We start from the raw sequence: 23,082 nt of genomic DNA, 5'->3' as shown, positions 1-23,082 counted from the left end.
TCTGGACAATAACAGCTTCGGTTAGGTTAGGCGTAAGATTATGAATAAAAATAATGTCATTGAAGTAGCATAAAGTTGAAATATTCAAGAAAAAAGATGTTATTTTTTAAAGTTGTAATATTATGACAAACAGAACGAACAAAACAACAAATAAAGTTGTAATTTCTGGAAACTTAGGTTGCGGAAAAAGTTCTGTTAATATTATGGGGATAAAGTCATTATTATGAGAAGAAAATTTGCAAAAAGAAAGCTGGAATATAAAAGAAAACACAATAAAAATATTAAGAGAAACATGTTCCTTTTACGAGAATACACTAAAAATATGATGAGGAAAAATCATGTCATTTTAAGTCTTAGATCTGAAATATTAAATAATTTTTTAAGTATATTTTTTAAAAGTGGTTATGTTATCAGAAACAAACAAAACAAATTTAAATTTGGAAAATTTGTTTGGCGAAAAAGTTATATATATGGGAATAAAATCACAATATTAGGTGAATAAAGTCATAATATTACGAGAAGAAGATCCATGAAGGTTATTTGAGAAGAAAGTTGAAATATTTGGGAAAATGTATAAAAAAACAGCAAAAATGAGAAAAAAGCAGAGTGAAGTTGATTTTAAAAACAGGCTTTTTCACCGATATCACAAAGCTGAGATGCAGTTTTTTCTTGAAATAGAAATAACTTCTTAGCATATCTACGTGTGTTGCTTTACAAAATATCAAAGTGGCCAAGTGGCATCCTTTCATTTTTCACAATGTGTAGACATAAGAGTAAGTAAGACATAAATAAGACAAAACATTGACTCCCATGTTAACATTGGGAGAGTTCTTTGTTGTTCCTTTTTTTACTTATGTACAAGAACGTGGCATATGCTGGTGCCAGCTTTTTAAACCAACTTTAGCGCCACTTTACGCCACATCGTGTTCCAACTTAACGTCAAGAAGGCTTTAATGTCGGCTTTCTGCTATAATTTCATGTCAGGTGGCAAGAATGCTCCCATTGTGGTGTACGTGTGTAGGAAGTGCACGTTTGTTGATTGTGTTGACTCTGCAGGGAGACATTAAGGAAGTGTTTTTACTAATATCCATTTAGAAGGAGTCAAGAAAACGCCCACGCTCTTAAAAATGGAAAAAGCTCAATTATAATTCCAATTAAGGAGCACAAAAGGGAGTTGGGAGCGTGGCGTCATTTGTGTCCATCAAGTTTGGAAATGCTTGAAAGCCTTCTCTCATTTAGTCTTTTGTCTGCGCCGCCGCCAACTCCTATATCAGAAGGTTTCAGGGCGAGCCGTTTGAAATTACACGTCAAGGCGGACGTGTAGCCACCTAATGAAAGTGCCAGGCAAAATAATGGGAAAACATTCCACTCCACAGGAGACACGAGGCCAGTGCTTGAATATTGCTTTACATTTTTCTACGAGGGGGGCGGGGTTATGAAGCGTTGCACATGTAAATGTGCACACATAAAATCTAAATATGTCCAGGAGAAATGAAGCAATGGGCTGCAACCTCTCCACTTCCACTCGTACTAAATGAATGTCGGCGGTTTCAAGGGTTTCCAACGTCCACCAGGCGGCCTCATTAAGCTTCCTTTGACAAGACGAATGAAACGCTCGCTGGTGATGGAGCTCGGTGTTAACATACAACCCTTTGGCATTTTCACGCTAGCTGCGCTTTTCCCACTCATCTATGAATCTAAATTTCAGAAGCACGCTCTTTGATATTTTCAGGCGTTGTTTGTTCGCACCGTGGTAAGAATCCTGCCGATTTTGATTGAGTGAGATCCCACACCATTTCGGATGAAGTCTCTAATGACGACGAGAGGTCAAACAGCCTGTTTCCAGTCACAGTTTGAGAAAGGATAATTGCTGATGGTCAATACTGACATCTGATATACCGATACTGTCTAGCACTGCAAACTATAGCCACAGTAATAAACATATGCATGCATTAATAATAAGCATCACCTCAGTTTTTGTATGATATGCTTATGTTGAAAATTTTTGCCTACATTTTCCCTGGGTTTTGGTACAATATTGCACGTAACAAACTAGTCTGTTTACCCTGTACTGTATGTATCATTCCACGCCCAAACAAATCACCCTACGCATTGCTGACTCACTGTCCATGCATCAACAATAAGTTCCATTCATTCCTCATTTAGAATTATTTCACATTGTTTTCTGCTTGTAAAACGATAAAACGTATTTTGGTACTGATTCATTGCATTTACATTATTTACCTTTGGAAAAATTGCTTCGGTTTTCGTACGTTTCTGTTTTCATCTGACCCTTTGGAACAAATTCATAACAAAAACCGAGGTTGCACTGTTTTACATTGTGCAGGTGTACCTAATGAAGCGTCTAATATGAGAACATGATTGCGGTGATTCACGCTGTAACAACACAGTTGCTGCCGACGGGTAGGGATGTATTTCAGATTCAAATAAAGTCAAGTACACGTCAATAAAGTCAGCGTGTTTGCTGAGGTAAAGATTCACTTTTTCCTCATCTGTCATGAACATTAATATTAAAACTCCTTCAGGTTTGGACATGTGTAAAATAAAAAGGTTTAATGTGCATTACAATGACAATTATTGCTTGTTTCCACTTGTAGTTGAAACACCAACAGTGAATGCTTTGACGTGCAGCATGAAATAGCGCAGACGTGTCGCTCTATAAGTCAGCCAGTGCATCGACAAAGCTGATGGGTTTTTTTTGTTTTTTTTTTACATGATGGACATCGTTTCCTTTACGCCTCCACTGCATTTGCTTGACTAAACAAACCCCACAGCGACCACCCCCCTCCACACACACACACACACACACGACGCGACACGTTCAATCTTGCCAGTGAGAGAGAGCGAGGCCCCCTGGCCAACGGAGTGAAAATAACATCGCGGTAAGCAAACAGCGACAAGAGAGCGAATCAATCTGTGGGAAAGGCTGCCGGATTACTTCCCAAATGTACGCTGCTTAACATCAATGTGTGTGTGCGTGTTTGCCTTGGGGACGCGGCAGTGCAGCCGGTGAGCAGGGTTGGCGTGCAGCCTTAAGTCAACATTTGCTTGAGTAGCGATGCTCCCGTCAGTGTCTTCCCTTGATTGTCTTCCTGCTGAGGTCAAAGGGCAAAACACGCCGGGCGACTCTGTCAACGTGCCAACGTGACCGACACAAAAAGTCACAAGAAACTTTACACAAGGAAAGATGAACTTTTGGAGCGTTGCGTATATGCAGAGTATACCAGCACTGGGGGGGGGGAAAGCAGGCTTCAGGGGTGGAGATGAAAACATGACAAGATTTCTCATTTGGAGGGCAGCAAGAAGCCAATCAGACTGAACTATGTCACCGCTACTATGAATGATAATACAGTAATATGGAAGAGGCAGCGTGCAAGGCATTATAGGAAGCACACATTCAGTGCTTTGAGGCACACCTGGCAATCTAACCTACCTTGGTGTTCACGACGACAGCGAGTGACGTGTGGCTGTTTTTTTTCCATCCGAGTTAAACAGCTGCTTGCTACTTGTTGATGTCCAAGCCGAAGCTGTAGTAATTCCACATTGGATCAACTTTACTTGATCAAAAAGTAAAGATCAACCCACGTAGGTGTTCGGACTTGTCGGCAGCCTTAATCACTGAGTGGTTCTATTGACGCTCATTGCATTTGGCTAAGAGCCAGCTTTCAAGCACCAGTTCCGTTTCATAACACACCTCATGCATAGAAGTGATCTGCGTTGAAAATTTAGCGACATGGTCTCTATATTTAGCAAGTAAGGGAAGCAGGAGCGCGGGGCTGAGCCCCACCTCTGTAACACTGTGCAATGCACATCTGAAAGCTGTAAAAAAACAACAACAAAAAAACATCCATAATGCAACCCAGCCCCTGACCAACAGAGACAACAAGGCAGAGCTTGGACACACTTTCCTTCCTGGCAAAACACGCATCGGTGTCTAAAGTGTGGTGCAGGGGCCATCTGTGGAACATCCTCTCATTGCAAAAATAATATATAATAATAATAATAATAATATATTAAGGATTCCCGGTGGCCATGTTTGTTTTTTTTGGCATTTTTATTAGTATATAATATACACAGACCGTCATTAAAGACTGAGGGTTTTAGTTTTTATTTTTTCCCATGACTATAAACAACGGTTGGCTTATTTTTACACTTGAACTTTACAAAGGTAACTGATTTTTTTTTGTATTTCTTATTTAATTAATAATGTTATAATAAATTATAATAAATAGCTTAAAATAAAATACGAAAAAAATTATAAAATTTTTATCAAATTTTTTATAAAATATTTTTATAAAAATGTTTATTTTCAAAATATATGATTTTATTGAATAAATGAATTATTACATTATATAATTAAGATTATATAATGTAACTTTTTATAATTATTTATTTGATTTATTATTTAGTAATTTATTTGAATTATTATATTAATTAAAATTTAATTTTAATTAAATTAACATTTAAAAACTATTATTTTATATTTACTACATTTGTTATTATATAATATAATATATTATATTATTTAATTAGTTATAATTATTCATTGTAATAATTATAATGATAATTATTTATTAAGTTTTTTTAATAAAATTATATTAAATAACTTATGTAACTGTCATACAAGTGTTAAAATAAGCCAATCATTGTTCATAGTAACTTTAATTTAACTTAGAATTACTTCATTTTATTGTATTTCATTCATATTTATTTATTTATTAAATGTTTATTTAACATTTATAGTTTATATTTTTGAAGCATTTGAAGTAGGGTCGGGCGCTAATTTTTATATTCTTGTATACCGGAATAAACTCTTCCAATCATAAGAAAATGGCTTACACCACTATAAATGATCATTTAAAATGGAAAAAAGCAGAGTTGATGATGTTTTTCCTGCGACTGTACGCCGCGGCATTGGTACCTCACGTGTACCATAGAATGGTCCAGCGGTGGCAGAGACAGCAGAGCAAACAACAAAACAACAAAAGAGAGAAAATGAGCATGGCTGAAGGCGAAGGAGAAGGGGAGGTACCACGGTAATATGAAAGTGGTTTGGTTTCGATAGAGCAGATATCTGTAGTGACATGTGGAGAAGCCGAGCGACTCAAACATATATTTGCCTCACAGTCCACTACATAACCAGCAACTGGACTTTGAAGTTGGCCTGTCTACAACACCTTTTTTTTTCCGGAGGAAGACACAGGTGAAAACATCGCAAGTGAGTTTCTCCGGGAATGGGACTGACAGTGGATCTAATATTGTGAAAGCAGCTGCCCTCAACAACTGGAATAGACTGGATTGCTTTGGACACTCTCTACACTGTGCCATAGGTAAGCTTACTTTTAATTTAATTAGGGTTAATTATATGGGTTAAGGTTTGTACCGTTTTAATTATATCGTCATATCGTGATACGTCCCAAAAATATCGTGATACATGCTAAGGTCTATATGGCCCAACCCTAATTTGAACCTGCACAGTCAATAAAGGTTTTATGATGGTGACTGTTTAAACCTGGAACAGATCATTTCTGTTTATATTTATGATGAGGAAAGACAGAATCAGGTTATGTTCAACTTTAGAGGTTTACAACGTTTTGTAGTATTTGAAAATAAAGAAAAAACAAATGTGAAAACTTTTACTGTACTTTTAATACTGTTTAATTGACATACTTTTGTTGAGAACTGAAAGATGAGGTACAAGGTAGTAATTGTGTCATACCTCATATTGAGTGATGACACCGTACGTCTGAGCAGGTTCCCTCCACTTCAGGACGATCTTCTCCTCGTAGGCGCTGCCTTGGATGGAGTCCAGGGGGACAGAGCCGGGCACTGTGGGACGAGACACGGCCATCATTAGCGACACCGCAACTCCATCCGTGATTTATCCTGCTACGACAGTCACCCAAAGAGCTTCTCAAGGACATCCGTGACACAAATGGCCACTGGCCAAACAAATTTGAATGTGAATTTATGTCAAATCGCAAGTGTTTGACAATAACCATGCCAAGACGGAGCGGCGTGGAAATATAGGAGGGGCTGTGTGTGCACATTAACGTGTGCATCATATGATCCTCTAACCGCTTGTAATCCACAACATAAGAAGGATGCGCAGCCGGGATTGATCTTCAAGGAGCTGCAGAGACGCAAGGCCTTCCCGTGGGATCCACCGACAGGAGCATGGCGAGGAAGAGGCGGCGCTTTCAAGTCGTGCAGCCACAGGTAGCACCACAGGACGCTGGTGGAACAGCTGTCTGTACGCCTTTCAACAGCTTCAACAAATCCTACCCTCAGCTAGCATGCATGACTCCCAACGCATTAAACGCCATTCATGACTCACATTGTTACTCTTTGCAAGGCCATGTCCACATGAGAACAGATATTTTTAAATGGCAGATTTTTGTAGGCATTTTGGTCCACACGCAAAACGTAGCACTTTGCCCTGGAGCTTTTCAGAGAACTAGTGGAGAAGTTCGTGAACTGAGCTTTTTGTTTTGCGTCATAAGAAATGTGTGATGTTTTTTCAAATAAAATAACATTTAAATTAAAAAAAAATAAATGTTTCAGGTCCTCATGTTTTTAAATTTGATTTAAATAATACAAATAATAATAACAATAATAAATGTCAAAAAATGTAAATAATGAAAAATGTAATTAAAAAACATTACTTAACAACGGAACATGAAGTCACTGACTGGTGTTGGTACTGACATGCGCACATGCGCCTAATAACAAGCACAGGCGATTAAAAAAATATTCATGATGTTCCATGAGTGTGTGCTGATTTTCAAAATAATGTACACGTCATTGTACACTTATCTCACTACATGCACTACATTCGTTACATGCAAGCTGAAATAATTCTAAAGGACGAATGGATGAAAGTTTGTTGTTGATGCCGAGATTGAATTCAATAGTGTTTCTCAGTTTCTTTGGCCCCATGGCTGGTTATTTAGCAGTCACACTCAATAAAAAAAAATGCAGTGTTAGTGAGTCAGAAATGTGTAGGGTGATTTGTTTGGACACTCCATTTCATACTGTAGAACAAAAGAGGACAAACCAATTTGTTTGTTATGCGCAATGTTTGGACGTATGATAAATGAGGGAGTGTGCAAAAAGGGGACACAATTTTGTTGACATTTTTTTTGCAAAAAGGGAGTTTTGACTGTGTATTGATTAACACATGTGTTCCAATGGACAAAAAATTAGTGGTGGTGGTGGTGGTGTGTGTGGGTGTGTGGGTGTGTGCGTGTGTTTTGGGGGGCTAATATTGATTAATATCAAATCCTATTTTGCCGAAATTCACTTATCGCAGTTGGGTCAGAAACCAATAAACCGCCATAAACGGGGGATTACTGTATTGCTAACATACACGTTTGTTTGGGTTACTGCGTGGCATTTTTATACAACTTTCCACAAGCGTGTGACGTAAGCAAGCCTCACCGTCCTCGTCGGTCTGCACTTCCAGCTCGGCGCTCTCCTTTACCCCCTCCGGGTTGCGCAGCACCAGCTTGACGCTGAGGTTGGTGAAGGGAGTCAGGTTGTGGATGGTGTGTTGGGGGTCGCGGCTCTGGGTGTCGTAGCACATCTCCTCGCGGGTCTGGTCCTTGCCGCCTGCCCTGGAGCGGTACTGCACAGTCAGGTTGTAGCTGTGGCAGCGGGTCACATTGTAGCCCAGCGGCTCCCAGCGAACCGTCACTTGCTTGGATTGGATGTCCATCACCTCCAGGCGCCGCGGGCCGTGCATCGGTTCTGTGGAGACAGAGGGAGAGGCGTGAGGCAACATAACGACAATCAATTAGGCCTGGTGAAACGCCACATTAGTCTCAATAAATGTAGGCAAATGGCGGGAATGTATGCCGAGGCACACCGGCTGTTCTTTTTTTCTGCTGCATTCTTTTTTTTTTTTTTTGACACCCGGTCAAATTGCTTGTGTTTGAAGCTGCTTCCTGTGTCCAGGGCACACATCCCATCACTGCAGCTTGCTCACAGCAGACACCACCAACACACAGAAGGAGGTGCATCATCCCTCTGCAGGATGCCATCTTCCTGCTTCTCCCACCTCCCCACACCCCCAATGCGAGCTTGGTATTTACGCCAGCTGATACACAGTCCGAGCGGGACACAACTCCCCGTCTCTGCCGTCCTATCACCGCTAACCACGTACCTTTCTCCATCTTTTCCCCCTGGCCGCTTCCTAATCCCCTTTCCTGCCGCTCCTACCATCCTCTCCAACAAGGCGGCTCAAGGTAATGGGATCAATTTCCATTCCAGGTTACATTTTCAGCCCATTTCTCTGGAACCTAACACTCTACCACCTATTAGGGAAGAGCTGGGGCTCTATTTCATCCATTCCTCTGCAGACACAACCTGGGTTTAGCATTCTGAGGCTGCGTATGGACCCTTTCTAGGATTCCACACTGGAACATGTTGGGATGGTGGGGGGGCAACAGCAATGCTTGTGGAAAAAATTGGCGTAATGTTCACTAAATTAGGTCAGAACGTGACAAGACAAGTAGTTGGAGAAGCACTAATGCCAGACAAAAAAAAGCCAGGCCTCCCGACGCTGGAGAAAAGCAGCGGTGGATGCGTTGCCTCCGTCAAGAGAAGATGAAACGGAATGGCCCGGAGGAGGTGGGAAGCGAGGAAATAGGGCGTCTGAACACATGGTGCACAGAACAAACGTCTGGAAAGGGGAAAACATCTGTCTGGAGGGACAAATGTGTTTAAGAATGATTTGCTTCACTCTGTCATCTTTTTAAAATGTTTGAAAAGGTGCCCTGCTATGCAAAAGTGACTTTTTAATAATGTGCTAACGGAAATATCTGCTGTCCCTACAGACTGTTTATGGGAAAATTGTGTCATCACCATCACTTCTTTGCTCCTCTTTTGATGATGTTATGAAGGCAAACACCTCCTTCCTCGTGGACATTAGGGGTGTAACGATCCACATTTTTTGGCTACCGATCCGATCCGATTTTTTTACAGTCTTGCCGATTGTTTTTTTTGTTTGTTTTTTCAATAATAATAAGCTTTTGTTCCAAACATGAATTTATGAGATTGAATATGGTTATGGAAATAGCTCTTCAAAGCATTAAAAAATAATGCAACCAAAGTATTTACTTTCACTTTTTATATGAAAGTGAAAAATAAAAAATGTATTAAAAAATACTTAAAAAAAAAAAAAGGAATTACTACAGTAAATCATCATAATCATAATACAAAATCTTTGGCCCAAATTTACTGTTGCTCCCATGGACGTGTGGAGTGGAAAAGGTACAAAAGATAAATGCAAAAATTGCCTTGGTGAACAATGACAACAAGGTCCAGGAAAGGAAGTGGCAAGTAAGCAAGCAAGCGGGTGAGCCGACTAGAAAACAGGAGCTTTAAAGCCTTTTATTTGCGGAACTATCTGCAGGCTGCACTCAGCGGGCAAACGGACGTGCTAAATGCTGGCAGAGAATTGAAGGGTGGCCGGCCACACAAATCAAATTCAAGCCGACGCTTTCAATAAAAAATGGAGTGACAAAAGCAGCAAAGTGTGACTCCCAAGCAGACAAGCTCCGCTGCTGTGATTTGTGGAGGATGTCACACTTCCATCTTGGTGGAACACCACTGATTAATGCCCCAATGCCGACAGAATGCACACACGCAGAAGATATCATTTTTCAGCAGGGATGGCCAAATGTTTACATTGTCATTAGCACTTTTTCTATTGTTTCTATTTGTATTTCTTTATTTGTTGCACCACTGCTCCCCTGCAGACGACCTGCTGACTATCACAACTTGTGTTGCCTCAAAACGACATCATATGTTTGAATTTCATAAAGAAAAGCCTTCAAGACTGGCAATGCTTGAAAATGTCTTCAATTCTTTAGCGATGAACGTGTCTTATTAGCTTTAGGGATATAAGCAAATGACATTTCCAGTAGTTTTGAAGGTTTTGGGATCCCCAAAAGGGGGGAATAAAAGGGGGATGTCCAGATAAGGAGTAAGCTCTGGTGATGCCACGTCATTGTTATCGTTTCGAGCCCCACTTAACTGTGGTTGAATAAACGAGTGGGGCCCCTTCTCCCTCAAACTGCAGTCTTGCTCTTTTGTCTTTGTTTCTCAATACTCCACAACATTATTAGCATGCTTGCTGTGGCTGCTAGTTTAGCTAGTTTAACAGAAATGGAAGTGGTGCAATATCTGCAGGGTTATATTATATAGAGCATAGTTTTTCTTACCTCGACCTATTGAAACTGATATGTTTACTATTAGGGTCCGAGCACCAAGCGGTGCGAAAGCCCTATTGAAACTGCTATGTTTATTATTATTATTATTGTACCAATTCAGTTACATTTTAGAGGGCCTTACCATGCATGAACACTCACCATTTGTAAGTGGCGAAAAGGTGTGGCAAAAAATTTTATATTTCTGGGGTCCCAAACACAAACTCCCATAATTCAACCAGTAGCGCCCCCTTTAAATAAAAAAAAAAAAAAAATTAGCCCATGCCACCAGTTTCATGGATCGTCACAAAATTTGGTGGAAACATCAATCACGACAGGACGCACAAAAAAGTCTCAAGGACCCATATTCCCAAACAAACAGGAAGTCAGCAGCAAGCGGCGGCAATATTGGGGCGAAAACCAGGGGTTGTATTTCGACGAACTCCTCCTGGGAAGCGACTGTGCGTATACATCGACTCAGATGGCGCACCCTACTGGACAAACATTATGCATGTTAGAATTCTGCTCGAGACACCCCAATTTTTTCCAAACCAGGGATACTGCCTTTGAGTCCGACTCGCATGAACCCTGAGTTGCGTGGGGGTGGGGGTGGGGGTGCTTTAATTCAGTTTGGATTTGTAACGTGTACATTGTGGCAGAGCTCGACGTTGCACGGTTAGGCAATGTTTTATTCAAAAATATATATATATTTTAAATTTATAGAATGAAACACATTTTAAATGTAAATAAGTTACATTCAAGATATATAAATACACACACACATACATATATATGCAGATATATAATACATATTTATATATATTTTATAAAAAATTATTTTTATTATTTATGTATTTATTACATTCTTTTTACTAGTATGCTATTCTAAATAAATACAATCACAATAATTATGTGAAAATAAAGCACTTTCCTGGTATGACAGTGTTGTCCGTGCAGCGTGTTCACTATGTTAGCATTTTTTTTTGACACACATTGCTACAAGAAGCTAACTAGTTTGTGCACAATTATTAGGGAAGTATATTCATATTTGAGGATTTTTTTTGTATTGAAAAAATGCAAAGCTCAATCCAAAAAGAAAAAAAGATATTAAAGAAAGTAAAAATAGTTTTTTGGCGTTCTGAGGAGAATATCTTTATGTTCATAATTATTGGGTAAATATTAAAGTGCATACTTTTTATGCAAGTACACTAGTACCTCGCATAACATAAACCTCCTTTTACGTAAATTCCACTGAACATAAAGAATTTAGAATAGAATTTAGATTTTAGAATAAAGAATTTTAAGGGTTTGCTTCGTATTACAGAAGAAATTCCATATAACAAAAAGCGTCAAGTCAGTGCAAGTCTTTTTTTTTTCCAATCAACTTTATTAATGCCTCAAGTCGGTGCAAGTTCAGACTAACACTTGGTGACGCCTTCTGACGCATCACGCTCTCATTGGCTGATTTTCGAGGCACTGCCTCCGCTCTCATCTCATTGGCTGATTATCGGGGCACCGCCTACGCTCTCATCTCATTGGCTGATTTATACAGCACGTACGTGAGTTTGTGTGAGAGACAGGCTTCTCCCTTCAACCTCCTTCCTCTTCGTAGTCCCCCTTAAACTAACTTAAACAATTAAGTGAAGTTACAAATTAAAATTTTGCACACAGCATTATTGTGTAGTGCGTGTGCGTTTGTCTGTGAGACCAGCTGACTCTTAGATTCTTTGGGTCGCGTTTCGACTCAGGCTAGTCCTCCTCCCCCTCCTACTCTCCACTTGCGCTCCTGATCAAGACATCTCGTGAACGGTAAGATTGTTTTTGTTTTTCAGTTTTATTCCTTTACAGTAATCTTATTTATTACCTTATTTTATATTGGAATGTTACTCTACTATCTTTATGCTAACGTTTTCTTATAATTTCCCACCATATTTGGTGGACTTTGAATATTTTGAAGGGCCAAAGGGGTGAGTTTGGGAAGATCTTGGAACGGATTAGGCTATTTACATGTATTTTACGCTTCGTATAACATAAAAACCATAAAAGAAAAAAAACATAAAGGTTCTTGGAACGGATTATTTACGTTGTAGGGGCGTCTACTGTTACACTACGTCTACATTTTACACAGCAAATGCGCTTAAAATAAATAATAATTAAACTTAATGCAGTCATGAGTTGCAAAATATGCAGAAAAATCCTTATCTGCTGTGAACACTGACTTGCCTAATCGCTGTGTACATGATAGTGTACATGGGTAGATATTCGATAGCTAGATACTGAGTGTACTAGTCTACTTTTTCTCTGGTTTCTTGCTATACTCTTATGAGCATGAAAAACACCTCCCTTTTCCAACTCACACAAGCTGAGGAAGCAAACAATGCCAGCGTAATAGCTCTCAGCACGGCCAACGGTGAAGAAAAGACTTCTAACAAAAGTATAATAGGGCGTCTATGAGCAGGAAATAAGCTCCAGTGAGCCTTTGCTATTCCACACGGGTGGATTTATAAATTATCACCTATAATTGAATCATGTGAATTTGACATTTGCATACACACTTTAGTGGGCTAGATTTGTCCCCTTCATCGTCATCACTTGGTGACATTTGAATAACGTTTTCATTCATTAGCAGCACATTTTCGCCTCTTGTCAAACACAGTGCGGTTGCGCGGGCAATGGACACGACAACGTGCATGACAAACTGTTCAAACGGTGAAACGTACGTCGGTGGAGGGGGGAGGGTGGTGCACACATGGTGCACTTAGGGTGAACTCACACTGGGGGTGCATCATTCGGGCTTCATCATATATGTGTGTATACAGTGTGAATACACACACACACACACATTTATATACATATATGTGGCCCTCACTGGAAAAACACACACACACACACACATACAGTGGTGTGAAAAAGTGTCTGCCCCCTTCTGATTTTATATTTTTCTGCATGTTTGTCACACTTAAATATTTCATTAATCATTAAACAGATTTTAATATTAGTCAATTACAACACAACCAAACACAAACTGCAGTTTTTAAATGAACCTTTTAATCCTTGGAAAACATCCAAACGTATATGACCCTGTGTGAAAAAGTGATTGCCCCCCTGTTAAAAAACACAACGTAGCTGAGATTAATTAAGAGCTATCAGTCTGGAAAAGGTTATAAAGACCTTTCCAAAGCTTGGGGACTCCAGCAAACCAAAGTGAGAGCCATTATCCATAAATGGTAAAAACAACAGTGGTTAAACCTTCCCAAGAGTGGTCAGCCAAACAAAATGACCCCAAGAGTACAGCAACAACTCATCCAAGAGGTCACAAAAGACCCCACAACAATGTCCAAAGAATTGCAGGCCTCACTTGCTTCAGTTAAGATCAGTGTTCATGACTCCACCATAACAAAGACACTGGGCAAAAATGGCCTGCATGAGTTCAACAATGAAAACCACTGCTGAACAAAAATAACATTAAGGCTCATCTCAGTTTTGCCACAAAACATCTTGTTGATCCCGAAGACCTTTGGGAAAAGACTCTGTGGTCTGACGAGACAAAAGTTGAACTTTTTGGAAGGTTTGTGTCCCATTACATCTGGCTTGAAAGTAACACCACATTTCAGAAAAAGAACATCACACCAACAGTAAAATACGGTGGTAGTAGTGTGATGGTCTGGGGCTGTTTTGCTGCTTCAGGACCCGGAAGACTTGCTGTGATAAATGGAACCATGAATTTTGCTGTCTACCAAAAAATACTGAAGGAGAATGTCCGGCCGGCTGGAAAATGTGGCTGAATGTGCGTGAATTACAACAATTCTTCAAAACGAGTGGGCCAAAATTCCTCCACAGCCCTGTAAGAGACCCCAGTTATCCCAAACACTTGATTGCGGTTGTTGCTGCTAACGGTGGCCCAACCAGTAGGGCTTAGCTTTAGGGGAAATCACTTTTTCAAAGGTTTGGATTTTTTTTCTCCCTTAATAAAAAGTTTTATTTAAAAACTGCATTTCGTGTTTATTGTGTTGTCATTGACTAATATTTAAATTTATTTAATGATCTGATCATTTAAGTGTGACAAACATGGAAAAAAAAGAAATCAGGAAGGGCGAAAACACATGTAAATATATATTTTTTTTATTTTAAAAAGCATTTTTATTTTATTTATTTAGTTGTTTTTTTACATTTGGCTGTGTGTCAAAAATTAGCATTTTTATGGGCGTCTCAATTATTTGCAGAATTTCACAAATTGCTGGTGGAATGCGGAACAAAACTCCAGTGAAAAGCGGGGATCTACGGCATGTTTTTTATGCGAGGTGGACATTATCATGAACAAGTGGTGGGAGGAAAGACCACATTGATGATATACAAACAACATGTCCCGGTCCAGTGCCTGTGTATGAGCTCCTGCATGGGAGTGCCTCCCTCAGGTTTTGACCTTGTAGATTATGTTGTGTCATTGTGTTTGTTTCAGGCTTTGACTTGGTGGCTTATTTTGAGTGGTTGTATTTATTTCTATTATGCAAGGTGAATTTAGTGGGAGCAACGATGGACTGTCCATCCCCTCCACCTTGGGCACTCACACGTGCTCTCGTGCATTAGCCAGGCAAGTCTATTGCATTTCAGCTCACACTGGTCAAATGAAGCAAACGAGCAAGCGTGGTACAAATTGGCGAGCGTGAGTGCGCTCTCTGCAGCCCGCGGGTAGAAGCCAACATTAGTCGTGGATGAAAGGCAGCAAATTGGGCATGTCCGGAGCTTTACTACGAGGCAAGCGTTGCGTACTTAAGCGGGTCTGTGCAGCGTCTTGCTAGTTAGATTGTACAGAGGAGCAATTTGCTTATCAAGATCTTCCCCGGGCGCCACACGCTGGAGTTCGGCCGAGAGTCTGCCGTCTTTTATCAGATCCTCATTGATTAGCGATGCTGGCGTCGACTCGCCAACAAACAACCACGACAACACTCCTCCTCCCCCAATGATTAGAAATCAGCGTGGCGTCAACGCGGCTCTTAAGGCTCGTTGATATCTCACCGAGGAGAAGGAGGAGGGGGCTTCAAATTTGTAGACTGCTGTCATCCTCTGTGGCGAGCAGCCTGTCAAACACGCATGACACCAGCAGAACAACATGTCAGGCCACAACATTCAATCAGTGTGGCAGGGCGGAGTGTTTTCCAAGTAAAGCGGCGGCCAAGGAGAAGGCCTCGCCGACATTTGCTTGCCGCCTTCTATTAGACGTTGGCCGTTCAAGTAATGACATGGCTTTGACACACACAAAATCATTTTTCAATGATAGCCCCCACACATCACCCTCAATCACAACTCCAGCACCCTTCCTCTCGTGCAATCCCCACAGAGACCAGGAGAGGAAGGTGGGGTGATATATGTAAAAGGGGACAGATGGAACGAGTCACAATGGTAAGTGGAAAGAAGCAGAAGAAAAGATGATTGGATCTCGCACTGGGCTCTCAGACTGGAGCTGTCTATCTAGTCTAACTGGTGTGTCCCGCCTTGTCTTTGAAGCGAAACGTCTTCAAAGACAACCTGAACAGTCCAGTTGTGATTGATTGAATGCCTTGTGAATACATTGACCTGGAGGAAGGAGAATATTTGCAAACATATTTCTGAACATTTTGGGTTTGATATCCTCAAAAAGGTGCCGGAGTATGAAAGAATAGCCCGGAATCTGAAACCATCTCAGGTTGAACCTGGCATGTAGACAAAACAGCCTCATACCCACAAGCCTACGCCTATGTTCCACCTTGAAAGACTACACGACAGACAAAATCCTGGAAAAGGAACAAAAACAACTCTTGAATTTAATTTAATTTAATTTTACCACTGAAAGCCTCAAGGTAAAATTACACAAAAGTTACAACCAATTTTGCCTGAGAAAAGGTGATTAATTTCACCAATAAAGCCCAACTTGCTCAACAAATTAAAACCAAAGCAAGACAAACAAGAAAGTTTCAGAAATGATTACTGAGACACAGCAGCTCTGCATCACAGTTTCTCACCTGGCAGAAAAAAAACTGGGAACTCAACCAATGAGAAACTACACAGTACATCGGCAAAGAACTTGGACAGAAATCTTACCCAACCGGAGAAGGAAGCTTTGCCTAGAGGGTTGAATTTTGACATGGCACCACAGCAAGTTCCAATAGTTGATCTGATCACTGTCCCAGAATCAGCTACTGGAAAAAGTAAACTAACTGAAACCAAAGGTGAACAAATTAGGTTAAAAGTGTCGGCAGCTCTCTCTAATGCCAAGGCTCCCCCTTCTAGCCTCGCCCTCGAGGAAAGAAAAGCTGTGACATCGCTGAGCAAAGATTAAAACATCACCATCCTGGCAGCAGACAAGGAGAGCTGCACAGTAATTCTTAACACAAGTGACGACCATGACAAGTTACTTGCACTTCTCAATGACGCCAACACATATTAAAGACTAGAAAGTGACCCAACCAATTGGTACAAGAAGAAAATCATAGAGCACCTGCCAACATTACAGAAGTCAGAAATGATTCGCCATGCAGTTTATTACCGATTATATCCACAAGACACCATCCGTGGCATTTATGGTCTTCCAGAAATACACAAAGAAGGGCCCCCCAGAGACCCATTACAATATTGTAGTATGTGGCCAAACTATGTGGCCAACATCTTTGCACCCCTGGTGGGCAAAACACAATGGACTTAGAACACTTAAAATAACACTTACAATTGGACAAAAAATCAAAGTATGGTTTCATTCGACGTCACCACCGTTCACCTGTATGCCAACACAGGATGCGGTGGAAACTGTGAGGCAACCCAGAGGAAAAGAAAATTCAAAAAGAGAGCGAAAAAAATGTTTCATTTACTTCTCCTAGAAAACTTTGAGATCTGTGTGACACCAAACTGAGACTAAGGTATATTTCTCCTGCGTCTCATGTTTTCTCCAGAGCAATAAAATGAACTAAATCCCAATTTAGTCTCCCTTCAAGTTTCAGAAGAGATCTCAGCAAGCTCTAATATAATTCTCAGAGTTTCTCAACTTTTGTGTCTCTTTGTGATCTCAGGCAGAGAAATCAGAGAGCTCTCTCTATGAACTGAATCAATTCTCATCCCAGCGTCATTTCATGCATGTCATACTAAGCTCAGACAGAACAAATGAAGAGCTCTCCATGAGCACTCATTGAATTCTCAGATCAACGTTTTTGGTTTTAATAATCTGTCATGTTGACTTTAATTGTAACCCACATTATATTTTTCAAATTACGTATTACTGTACGCAGAATGAATTGATTAAAAATGTATGCTTGTAGGCTGCAAAGACCTTCTGCTTTTATATTAATTACATGTTCTATGAATAATTTCAAGTATTCCACTACACGTAATTCAGTTGTTTTCATGAACTGCATAAAACACACCGTAAAATAAAAACAACAGCAATTTATCGGTAACTTGATAGCAATAAAATTATTATTTCAACAAAGTGCAATATCAGGATGAAGCCCTGTTTATGTGCCACTTAAAAATACTACTACCACTGCCATTGCCTCCAGTAGCGGACAAAATGCCAACAAAACCATTTAAAGAGGCATCTGTTTCACTGGACATCTCAAGCTCAATAGTCAATAATACAATATGAACACATGTATATGGAACATGCAGTTATCTTTCAAGTTCATAAAACTACATAAGCATTAACAATTTGGCCTTCAAGAGCAAGAAAATACATTTCACTGTATCAAAGTTTCACTGCCAAAAACTCAGATCATTAGTGCATGGTGTCAATGTACTGTAGTATATGCAGATGAATTAAGCCCCAAAGTGACCTTTTTGTGTGACAATAGATTTACCCACATACAGTAAAACTCTTGATGTAGGTTTGGATTTTTTTTCTCCCTTAATAAGAAAACGTTTCATTTAAAAACAGCATTTTGTGTTCAGTTGTGTTGTCATTGACTGATGATCTGAAACATGTAAGTGTGACAAACATGCAAAAAAAATAAGAAATCAGGAAGGGGGCAAACACTTTTTCACACCACTGTATATATGGACAATATTAATCAATAATTATAGCTGTGAGAAGAAGCAGCAAGCAGCTCACACGACATCTCACGAGACAAGCGGGACTCACGGGACTTCAGTTCAGTCAGTGGCGGGGTATCAACTGAATACCCCGTCCTTCTCTACAAACAGGTAAGTTTTCCTGTAATATAACGTATTACAGCATTCAGACATCACCACCTGGCTGGCATCGAAATGGTGGCAATGAAATGTTAACTCGTAGCTGTATATTATGGCCGTGCCATGTCAATTTTAGTAAGGAAGTTTTAGCTAGTGATGGGTAGATGAGACCTCGTCAAGTGTTGCAGCACATTACCCGAACTGTATCGATAGTGTCGCTGTGTTGCTCAATACTGACACCTGCTGGATGTTACAGGGTGCGCATCACTGCCGTGACATCAATTCCGTCAACAGTCTCTAATGGTGTAAGGATTCATGCTGCTCCCGTGCAAGGCAGAGGGTGCACGTTTGATCCCAACCATAGCCAGTGTCGTTCGTGAAGGGGGATGGGCCAGGCCCAATCTCAACCACAAAGTTCCTTGCCAAAATTTTGTCCCAGTCCACTCGTGATTGCTGACAATATAGTCGAGAGACTCAAATTCAATGACTATACACAATAATGTGCAAATAATTGTAATTTTACATGTTCAATCAAGTTCCAAATAGCTTTGATATATTTCAATTATATAGTTAATAAATAATGAGAACATGTGTCACAACGTGGAAATCAAAATGAAAGTGTGACGTCGCCTATCGTCTTTAAGGCAGGGAAGAGTTTTTTGTTGTTGTTGTTTTTAAATAATTTTTATTCAAGAAAATCAGTTTTTCCAGTGTCTTGGCATTCAAACCAAGTAAAACCTAAAGCAAATCAATACTGTAAATTGAATTCACGCATTAAATTCATTTAATATCAACTATTTCTGAGGAAACAGTAAAATGTATTAACGAGGTGCTTTTCATTAAAACAATTTACCTGCAGAAAAATAAAACAAATATTTTCAACTAAGAGTCACTGAAATGTAGATGAATTCTGTCAGCTCAAGAGGACATGAACTGAGGAATAAAACCAAATAGCATATTTGCAGATATGAGATCAAAATGGCCCCACACGGTGAAAATCTTTCTTTTCTTTCAGCCTCCATGTCACACTGCAGTGGAAGAATTGTGCTTCAAAAGATTTGTTCTTATTGCTGAGACGTTGCACCCCGATGACAAAAGTCAGACTCACTTCCTTGACGCCTCACAGACTGGCGAAATGACAACTGTATTGGTCACGTGACTTGTTCTTAAAGTGACACGTGCACCGACACAAGGTTTCGCTCTTTGAGCTCGACACATGCGCAGATGCGTCGACGTTCCAGGACCCATCACTAGTTTAAGCTTGATGGCATTATCAATTGATCGCATGCTAGCTAATAACAGCCAACTTGCTAGCGGAATTTGCGATTAAAACGTATTAATTTTGTGATATATATTAGCGCTTTTAATAGATACACAAGCATTGTCGTAACAAGCAACACGGTAAAGCAGTTTATTTCTAATGGTGAGCCAAGAAGGCTTGCTGCATTGAGCTAATCGCTAGCTGGTGTATAATGGAGCAGTAAGGTAGGACAGGCGCTGGCAGCTTTGCACATACGCAATTCATTTGCTGTCTGGCCTCAAAGTAAAAAGTTCATTTTCAGGATTTAGAAAGTGTTTTTTAGAATCAGCCTCGTCAAAATGGGTTAATGTTTGAATTACAGCGATCATTAGCATGGGGAGCCATTCTTTAATTAGCTTTTTATCTAAAAGTAGGAAAGTAATGATATGGAGCTTGGTAAGAAGAAGGAAGAAAAACAAAGGAAAAACAAGAAAAAGAAAAGAACAAGAAAAAGAAAGAAGAAAAAGAAGAATGTAGCAACAGAAAAAAGATAAATGAAGAAAAAAAGAAGAGAAAAAAGGAAGAAGAGAAAGAAGATAAAGAAAAAAGAAAGAAGAAAAAGAAAAAGAAAGGAGAAGGAAAGAAACAAGAAAAATAAGAAAGAAGATAAAATACAAAAATAAGAAAGAAGGAAAAATAATACGAAAAAATAAAATATGAACAAAGAAGAAAAAGAAGACAGAAAAAGGACAAAAAAGAAAAAGGATGAGAAAAAGATGAAAGAAGCAATAGAAGAAATAAAAAATAAGAAAGATAAGGAGAAGATGAAGAAGAAAGAAGATGAAAAAAGAAGGATGAAGAAAATGAGGGAGGTTTCTGTTGTCTCCGTCGAGTCAAAGCTTCATCATGACAGGTGTGCACGTGCTGTAACAAATGGTGTTATAAAGGCAGCTCTCATGCGCCACTGCTGCTCTGACATCAGCTTCTACATCTATTACAAAGTCACAGACAAATGCTTGAGCTATGCGGGACCGGGGTGGGGGTGCACACACACACACACAGGTTGAGTGTATACAAGGAGAGGCTCGGCTGTCCACCTAAGGGGTGTTGGATAATCAGCAGGATTTATTGAATGGCACTGGCCACTCCTCACTCTATCAAGTCCTTCTTTATAGGACCTCTGATAAATGACACTGCCACCATGGCCAGGCTTTGGAATAGTGGGGATGTGGGGTTTTGGGGGGGGCTATGTGTCCAACACGGTAGAGGATCAAATTGAAGCCACAAAATGAGACGCAGCTACGCACCCGGCCCAAGCTGCCACCTTGTCTGATGAGCCCCCCCACGCCGTAAGAGGGAGACGAATGGCTCCTTGTCGGCCAAAAACAACACTAGAAATAAATACAAATTGATAGAAATGGATAGATAACCCCCTACTCCACTCGATGCACGTCATCTTTTACAACTTCATACAGTATATATATATTATATAGTAAAATGTAACTGCCACAAAAAAAAATAGTTAAATAGTCACTAGAAGGACATTATATGTTAATATTGTCTTCTAAAGGGGCTGGGAGCATCGCTCTCTGGATGTTCTGAACTTTTGTTTCCATGGCGTGTGCAACATTAGCATTCTATGTCAATTTCCCATAGCGGACGTCGTGTTCTTCTTCAGACACTAGTTGAAACAGAATCAACAGCACCTCTGCTGGTTGCAGTTAAGCAGTGCAGACCAATGAAACTATATAGCCGGTTTGCACAAATTAAAGTGCATTATTTTTGGCACAAAATCCTACTAAAATCTTACATTTTAAAAAAGGGCGTCATGATAAACGCTCCCTTGTTTTGTTTCCCTGCCTTCTCCTGGTTTTTCTGTCTCCCCAGATTCCCTGGTCCCGCTGGAGGTGGAGCTACTGGGTGCACCTATGTGCATCATTGACCAGCCTACTTAGGTTGATTGCTGACAGCTGGGAGACACTGAATTATACCTCCATGTTCCCTGTGCTAGACCTGTGCGGCGTCTCTCTGATTTTCAAACTTTTGCCCGAGTATTTTTGGTGCGTCCAGTAGCCACCATCTTGTGCCTGGCCAGTTCTGTGTTTTTCATTGCTTTCTGTTGAAAGTGGAGCTAATAAAGACTGTAATGTACTCACCTGCCTCTTGGCTCTGCATCCGGGATTCAGACTTGCCTCAAACCATAACAAGCGCTCCAAACTTGCTCATGTCTGGGACTTTGAAAGTGATATGGGATCCCACTGGGGCACTAAAGTATATTTCTTTGAATGAAATACTCGAGTGTGTGTGTACAGGGTAAATCTGCATTCTTCTCCTCTTGGCCGCAGAGACACGCCCCCCTGAAGCGGTTAGGCGCCAATAGTTATCAGCAAAAGGTAAAGAAGAATTGGATATTGGACAGAATTGGATGAACATAGGAGAAACGGCGTGATGCTGTTCCGTGCCCATGAAACATCTGTCCATGAAGTGGCGAGAGCAGAGGGGCAGTAAACGTGAGGTAGGTCTTTCGGTCCCTGAAAACAAAAAAATCTTCCCATTGCTGCCTTACTCCAGGTTTAACACAATTCTTACACCTCCAAAAACACCACAGGAAACCCGCAAGTGAAAGGGTCGGATGAAGAGTGCCAACAGGATGGAACCAAACTTCATGGCCTCTAAATCAAATGAGTCCTTTCTTTCCACCAATATGCTTGGTGGTGATTGGGGTCATAAATTGCCAGATGCAATTCCCCCCACTCCTCACACCCCTCAACCTCCACTTACTGTTAACAAACAACAAGTTGTTGTTTACGGTTGGATAAAGATGGAATTCTTCAACCTCTTGATGGCCGGTGTGAGTATCGTCATTTATGGCACCAAAATAAAATGAAAATAAAGAACCCCCCCCGCTGCATGGGGCGGCTGTCAAGAGTGTAAATCAAAGTGAAGCCCACTTAGGAGCACATGAAATCTGAGATAAAGCTTTACAGGAGGCGGGCTGAAAACAGGGAATAAATCGCAGTTGGCCTACTGCTTTCTCTGAGATGTTGTGAGTTATACACGGCGACGGAATGAGTGCTTCCAGGACGCCTGGCAAAGGGGAGTGGGACATCCATAATTTAGAGAAAGGATGGGGGAAAAAATCAGTGACAAAAATTACAGCGGATAAGAGCATGAATAATTAAAGGCAGTGAATAGAAAACATTTAAAAGACCTTGAGAAGCACTTCTCTTTGAATTTATAAACACCAGAAGAGAAGATCTTGGGGAAGTGCCACTGAATTAACTCCTGGCATTCTCTTGCAAGAGAGGTGGCAAACAACTCCATCATCCTTTACCTTTATACCACACCATCACGACACAGTAAAACGTCTTTTTTAAAAGTTGAATGTACAAATGATAACATCAAAACTATCCCCACTTATTAGCGCTGTCCAGATCCGATAGGGATATCAAATAT

General features: G+C 40.3%; 1 protein-coding gene across 4 annotated transcripts in view; it reads right to left on the bottom strand.

The window, feature by feature from the left end:
- The window catches only part of LOC129177682 (receptor-type tyrosine-protein phosphatase mu-like), a 284,927-nt gene that overhangs the window by 129,817 nt on the left and 132,028 nt on the right, over positions 1-23,082 (bottom strand). For all 4 annotated transcript variants that reach the window (XM_054769053.1, XM_054769055.1, XM_054769054.1 and 1 more), the window contains exons 8-9: positions 7,462-7,770; positions 5,741-5,850 (exon numbers count right to left, since the gene is read on the bottom strand). In XM_054769053.1, the coding sequence (XP_054625028.1) occupies positions 5,741-5,850; positions 7,462-7,770 (419 nt within the window). The remainder of the gene's footprint in view (positions 1-5,740; positions 5,851-7,461; positions 7,771-23,082) is intronic.

The sequence above is a fragment of the Dunckerocampus dactyliophorus genome, chromosome 2 (genome assembly GCF_027744805.1).
Source record: "Dunckerocampus dactyliophorus isolate RoL2022-P2 chromosome 2, RoL_Ddac_1.1, whole genome shotgun sequence".
NCBI lineage: Eukaryota > Metazoa > Chordata > Actinopteri > Syngnathiformes > Syngnathidae > Dunckerocampus > Dunckerocampus dactyliophorus.
Note: the sequence above shows the minus strand (reverse complement) of the source record. Positions and strands in the feature narration are given on the sequence as shown.